The sequence below is a fragment of the Bos indicus x Bos taurus genome, chromosome 10 (genome assembly GCF_003369695.1).
Source record: "Bos indicus x Bos taurus breed Angus x Brahman F1 hybrid chromosome 10, Bos_hybrid_MaternalHap_v2.0, whole genome shotgun sequence".
In the NCBI taxonomy this organism is placed as follows: Eukaryota; Metazoa; Chordata; class Mammalia; order Artiodactyla; family Bovidae; genus Bos; species Bos indicus x Bos taurus.
Genome location: NC_040085.1, coordinates 56021403 through 56028527, shown reverse-complemented (window position 1 = coordinate 56028527; position 7125 = coordinate 56021403). Strand labels below are relative to the sequence as shown.

Sequence of the window (7125 nt, the reverse complement as noted above, 5' to 3'; positions counted from 1 at the left end):
GTTTCAATGCCATTCTCCCAAATCATCCCACCCTCTCCCTCTCCCTGTGTGGGCTTTATCTAAGGATTCTTCTCTTAATGTCTTCTATTAATAGCTTGTACTACGCAGTGTTCTTGCCTGGAGAATCCTGGGGAAGGAGGAGCCTTGTGGGCTGCCGTCTATGGGGTCGCTCAGAGTCGGACACGACTGAAGTGACTTAGCAGCAACGCAGTGTTTCAGCACTATGGACAGCGCCTAGGCACCTACTCCTAAGAGAAGAGGATTCTGTTGGGTTTGCTTAGGAAAAGCGAAGGATAGGGGAAAATAACTCCAGATGACATATGCAGTCCCCAGTTAAACCCATACACCCTTCACTCACGTCTTTCCTTTATATGATGAGAAGACGTAAGAATTTAGTGCCTACTCCTCGACTGAGGCTGAGGTCACCGAGCAGAGCAAAATGCCCGCGGCACAGCTACTAATGCAGAGAGGAGAGGAAAACAAGGATTTTTAATAATAAATTAAGGAAAATCCCCATTGCCTTAGAAAGCCTTATTGGTGATGAAGGATTGCTAACCTGCAAAGTGTGATACGAGTGAGAATGAGCCGCTTTTTTAAGAGCTGAGGACTAGACAGAGCCTGTTGCTGCAGTAGCCGATTTCCTTCCCCCACCCCCTCACTTCCCACCTCTTCTCTCTCACGTACACAAATGGTCAGACGCCCTCACAAACGCGCATACGCGCGCGCAAATATTTACACACTGCCACATCGAAGAAATCCGTGCACATTTTCCTGCTAATACACTCGCGCGCGCACACGCACTTCGCGGGCGCCCACGTCTTCTGTCCATCACAGACAGATCTATTTACACACGTAGGCCAGGAAAGCGCTAACCGCGGTACTGTGACTCCACGGAGGTCCCCAGGACACGCCTTTTACATTGTTATTGAACCGATCAGCGAACACAGACAAACGTGCCAACCCTTAAATCTACTCGCTGGATTTCATCTCCATGGCAACAAGCATGGAAGGTGAGACATCTCTGCCTGCGAAGTAACTTTCTCCCCCTACCCTCCGCATTAACTGACAGGATTCCAATGCAGCTCCAGACGAGAAGTAGCATGTCTGCTTTTCTTGTATTTCTGAAGCTAGAGAGCAGGAGAAGAGATGGGGAGAGGGGAGGGAGGAAGGAGTCTGCAGGTCTGCCGAGTTCAAATTCTAAAGGAGAAAGAGCCCTAATGTTTCTGCTGCTGCAGCTGACAAAAAGAAATGGAAAAAAAAAAAAAAAGCAGATGTGTTGTATGTGTCCAGTCAGCTTGCTGATGATTCTTCCATAATGCTTTATAGGTGGTTTCTATGTTTCTTCAATTTAATATGTCCAAAGAGAACTGGAGACAGAATGGTATTGACAGACTAGGTTTCTCTAGTAAGAGAATTTTGAGAATTTTTGGACCAGGTTTCCAGTGCTTTGGGGAGAAAAAAAAAAGGAATGTCAGAGTCCTTGAGGAGCCATTCAAAGATTCTCTTAAAAGGGAAATTCTCTTAAGGTTGAAATCTGAAAGGTTGGGGGGAGGTTGATTCTAGCATATCTCAAGGTTTTGGATCCCTGGGAAGGCCTGGAATGTATGCACTTCATCATGAAGACATCTGGGTTTGTAATTTAAGGTTTTCTTTGACTCCAACATATTCTGTTCCAAATTATCAACCAGTTCTTTGCAGATGTGGCCTCAGTAAGGCTTCTTTTCCATCTTTTAATGGGGTTAATAATTTTGATATTTGAAGGAGTGTATATATATGTGTATATGGGAGAATTCATTATTTTTAAGCATGGGTTTTCCTGTATGTCTCATTTCATTAAATTATGAATGTTCATATCATTAGCATTAGAGATGATTATATCTAGTGATCAAAATACTTTTTACCTAGAACACTATATTCCACTATAATAGTTGTTATTTTAGATTTATTGTTTGGAATATCATTAATAGATGAGTAAACCGGAGGGGGAAAAACCTGTTGATTGAAATAAGATATAGGAGATTCTTTTATTAATGGGCACATGCTTTTCAATTTTGGTTTCTGCAGTTGCACATTGTTGGGTGATTAAATTACTATAAAACTGAATTAAAAGTGAATTTGTATATCTCCAGTCAGTAAACTTATTTCACAGAAGAAAAAACATCACACATAACATTCATGAATCAAGTGTAAAAATACTATTATCTTTCCTTGACTACTCACAATAGTAGTATTTGCATGGCTAGTCATAGAAAGACATGTTAGCTTGCTTATTGGTTACCAGCAACAAAACAATTCAGTGAGATTTGGGCCTACTGATAACTACAGGTATACCCTTGGCCCAATCCCATGACTCATCAGAACTTAGAAATCCCAGTTTCTGGCAATTGCCATGAAAGGAATGATATGCTTTCAACTAATTTTCTCATTTCTAAAATACCTCAACATTTATTCTAGTCAATATGGCTTGAGGCAATATTTTATCATTTGCAGAAGTATTGTAGAAATATACTGAAATATGTTAATCATAACACACATAGACTCTGATATTTAAACTGTACAATGTTGATAATATTACCCATTTTTTTGTGGCAGAGCATATCTAAAATAAGTTTTACCACATAACTTTACATTCTGCTTTTTTTCTAAAAATTCATTTCTTTATTCTCAAATTTTTTTTCTCATGAAGCTTTGTTATTTACAGCTTTGTAGCTTCATGATCTAAACTTCTCCCATATTTCTTTCATTTTCTATTTCCCTATAAACAGGATATTAAGATGATGTTTCCCTTTGAGGTAGGCATTAACATGTCTGTTTTACAGAGGCTGCTAATTTTTTTTTTTTTTTTTACTTCAGTTCCAGGGATTAGAGAAAGTGAAAGAAATGTATTTTTTATCCACAATTGAGTGATTTTGGATACCTTATTAATTACAAACAAATCAGTGCTGTATCTGAACACTTCTATTGATTTTTAATAATATTTGATTACTTTTATATCATATTATACTCTATAATTGACTGAAAGGTACAAAGCTCAGCATGCTTAGTAGTATATTCTCAAAAACATTAGATTTGGTGTTGAAATAAGACAAGTTAGGCAAATACTTGAAAAATTTAGGCCAGAAAATACTGATATTTTAGCTACTATATATATATATGTATGTATGTATGTATGTGTGTGTATATATATATATATATATGTATATATATATGGCTTAAATTCCCAAGAGAATCTATTTTCTGAACATTCTGTTAGGTAATTGCTTAACTTTTAACTTATTTGTTTGTGTGAACACATTGCCTGCAGCAATGGTCAGACTTTTTTTTTTCAGTATTTGAATACTGCCCTTTGAGGTGTTCTCCTTAGCTTGTATTTTGTTTTTATCTTTGGTGTAAGGTAGAATTTTAAGATGAATATAAAGGTCCAAGTTCTTCCTTTTCAGATATTAATAAAACATCTGTTCACATGAACTTCCCAGTCAAGTGTCCCCAATCTAAGTTTCATGTATCTCTCTCCCTCTCACTTAAATATGGGACTTTAGAAGGGTTTTTATTAAATTTTTTTCTATTAAATTTTATGTTCAAGTTTCCATCCAGAATTCCAGTCATCAGAATTGCCTTGAATCTTGAGTCTATAAGTTAACTTATAGTTTTTGGCCCAGCTTTGTGTCAAATTTAATAATCATCACTTTAATATCTTCAAGCTACTGTTCAAAAAACACTGAAGAGGATGTAGAGTTAGACCTTTGTGATACTATGTTAGAGAGCGGTCTCTGTGATTACAGAACACAATTTTTATTAGGATACTTCAGTGAACTATAAATCTACATAAAAATAATATTATCCAGGCATATCTCACCAGCTTCCCCCAAAAAAATATCACGGGAGACTACTAACTCTATTGCCATGATATTTGTATCAACTAAATCATGTCGATTCTATTTCCCTAATAATCCAAATTTTAAATAAACTTTCAAATAAGGAAGTCAGTTTGGCCTCTTAATGATTTTTAAAAACACATAAATAAATTTAGCTAATATCATAACTATACTCAGTTTAGGCTGTTTCTGCATGGTGGTGAGATGACCTAGCTGAAAAATGTACAGATCATTAAAACGGCTCAGATGTTTTAACTTTTGTGAGACCAAGTGTTTCAGGCTAGGTTCCTCAGAAACCAGACTCTGAGACAGAGATTAATGTGCAAAATGCTTACTAAGTATTGCCCTTGGGCTCAATACCTGTGGAAAAGTGGGGAGTTAAGCAGGAGTGGGCAGGATCTGAGCTGTAATTAAACAACAACAGCCTCAGCTTATTCCTTAATGAAATATAAAGCTAGAATGGTTCTTCAGAATCGTGACCCTTTAAGCCAAGACGGCCAGGCCCTTATATTCTCACATTAATCAATTATTATTAGTTGTCTGCTGTTGGAAGCGAAGTGACCTTGGGTGAGGCAGCTCTCTGCTATCAAGGAGAGGAACTACCAGCTGAGGATTATCTGCTGGTAGCACTCCCAGGTGCTGGGCAACAAGCCCTTCGTTGAAGGAAGTCCGTTTACTAAGCCCTTCAGCAAACCACGTTTATTGCCTCTTCTTACCCAGTGTCCCAGGAGACAGTCAAATGGTATACCCTAGCAAGGTCAGGACTCCAGTGAAGAAATAATTGAATTAGTTACTTGATTGAATCAGCCAAATGATTGATCCAGCATCTCCATGTAGAAGCAGACTCCTTTTCAGTTTGTCCACCCATTAAATAAATGAACCAGAGGATGTATGAATCTAAGCAAATGATTATGAATCTAAGCAAATGACTTTTAATTGACAAAGCAATAAAATTAAAATTTTGGTCAGAAAAAAAGTTCCAGTTAATACCTAGGTCATAGATATTCAGTTCAGTCTCCCCTACCTTCTATAGGATAAATAGTATAAAAAGAGTTCAATCTTCAGAAAAGACCACTTAAGTGATCTGAAATCTTCTTAAAATATATTCAGTATACTTAATTATTAATGCAGAAAAATGGTAGAAAGAAATTACATAAATATGGTTGAAACATATTTTTCCTTCTGTTGAACAGAAAAGTCTAATAACCAGCATGTCACAGAACCTATTGATTATTTCTGACACTTAGGATTTGAAGACAGAGCTATTTTGTAATGCAAACCATTATAAAATAAATACTGTTTGATATTAATTATTGCATAAGTGGGTGAACAAGTTTGAAAGCTGTAAGTCTTGTTCTTAATAATTACTCATTTTTTCCACTCCTTAGCTCCAATTTCTTGTTCTGCCTCAGTTGTTTTCTGAAAATTCAATCCAAAAAACCCTGAAGGGTCAGTCATTTTAATAAATACAATCTTTAAAATTATCAAAAGAAGCAACAAAAAAGACAAAAACACTAGCAGTCTATCATTTTCAGTTATTGGATGACAAGCTTTTGGTTACAATTCTCAAGAAGGGCAGCTATGGGTTAGTAACCATTTGATTTAATTAACTAATCTTAATTTTAATTGATTAATTTAATTAACTTTAAGACATCAAATGGAAAGGTCTATTTTGCTTCAATTCAACACACAAATTCTGAACACTTTTGCTGTAGTTTTAGAATCTCAATATAGTAGGAGCTTAGAGAGAATGGAAATCTGGTCGGCAAGGAGTCTGGGGAGCTAGACTTGCAGCTGAATTTCATAGAAAGCATGCTGTTTAACCTGGATTTTATGTCTAATTAGGGTGTGAGAGATAATGGAGGAGTTGGGGAGATGATTAATCATCCGTGGCTACTTCGGCGTTGTAACTTGCAAGCCGCTATGTTAGGTATTGCTCTTTTTAATGTAATTTTAAAAACACAATTTCTCTCTTTAAAAAATTAGCATTTAGTGTATAAAGCGGTAGTGGAAAAGAAACTATAAGAATATAAGTCTAAAAGCTAAGGGGGTAAAAAGGAATGAAGATATTACACCTACTTAAAAGGATCATAATCTATCAGAAAAAATGGCATTGGAGATAGACCTTAAAGCATGGACTTTAGAGAGCTTGATCAGCTTATACCTATAATTTATTATGACTTTATTGATACACGCAAAAATGAAATGAAAATTAGATGACAACTTGGGTCAAAGAAGTAATGACAACCATCTCGCAATGAATCAAAAGCTTTCAGGGTTAATAATTTGACTATTCCCCTTTATACTTGATTTTATATTTAGTGTATACAGGTATAGTTTTATGTGTCCATGAAGACAATTCTGTAATTACTACAGTAAAAGTAGCATCTCCAATGCTAATTTGATCCTGATCCATATCTGATGATATTTTCAAATATCTTTTGTGAGTTAAGTCAAGAGAGTTTGAAAAATATCATATTTTATTTTAAAAATTACCTGTCTAATGCTTTATATGGATAAAACTAAAGTGAGTCCAATTTTGTATCTAGGCCAAGAGGTGACTTCAGCAGGAATTCTGAAGACCCAAAATGATGTGACAGTGAATTATGAGTAGTACCTACTGTGGCAACACTTCAGCTAAGATGAGTGTCAACGAAGTGTCAGCTTTCTCATTGACTCTGGAGCAGAAAACTGGCTTCGCTTTTGTTGGGATTTTGTGTATCTTCTTGGGACTTCTTATTATCAGATGCTTCAAAATCCTGTTAGACCCATATAGTAGCATGCCTTCCTCTACATGGGAAGATGAAGTAGAAGAGTTTGATAAAGGGACATTTGAATATGCACTTGCCTGAATGTTCCAGCTTTACAGTTTTTAGGGTTATACTGCTGGAACACATGATGGACACAACTGTAATTTCCTTCAGTGTGCTGGAAGAAGCTAATTTCACTCACTAAATTCAATAAATGTGTGTGGTTAATAAACCACTGTTGGGATTTTTCACTTTCCTCTGTCCTCACACTGAGTTTTCTAATGAATAAGTAAGTAAGTAAGTAAGTAAGTGAAGTTGCTCAGTCATCTCCGACTCTTTGTGATCCCATGGACTGTCACCTACCAGGCTCCTCCATCCATGGAATTTTCCAGGCAAGATTACTGAAGTGGGTTGCCATTTCCTTCTCCAGGGGATCTTCTCAACTCAGGGATCAAACCCTGGTCTCCCACATTGCAGGCAGATGCTTTACTGTCTGAGCC

The 7125-nt window shown here is 36.5% G+C and overlaps 1 protein-coding gene across 3 annotated transcripts; it reads left to right on the top strand.

The window, feature by feature from the left end:
- The first annotated feature begins 677 nt into the window (after window positions 1–677).
- Window positions 678–6858, top strand: CTXN2 (cortexin 2). 3 transcript variants are annotated; one of them, XM_027554080.1, is made up of 2 exons: window positions 678–1010; window positions 6425–6858. In XM_027554080.1, the coding sequence occupies exon 2, from the start codon at window positions 6482–6484 to the stop codon at window positions 6725–6727; it is 246 nt and encodes an 81-aa protein (XP_027409881.1). In that variant the 5' UTR covers window positions 678–1010; window positions 6425–6481; the 3' UTR covers window positions 6728–6858. The 3 variants fall into 3 exon arrangements, with proteins under 3 accessions (XP_027409881.1, XP_027409883.1, XP_027409882.1); XM_027554082.1 differs by lacking the exon at window positions 678–1010 and adding an exon at window positions 1383–1630; XM_027554081.1 differs by lacking the exon at window positions 678–1010 and adding an exon at window positions 5721–5805.
- Window positions 6859–7125: the final 267 nt, after the last annotated feature.

Excerpts from the sequence above, each read along its gene's own strand:
- CTXN2 (XM_027554080.1), top strand. The coding sequence starts at position 6,482 with ATGAGTAGTACCTACTGTGGCAACACTTCAGCTAAGATGAGTGTCAAC.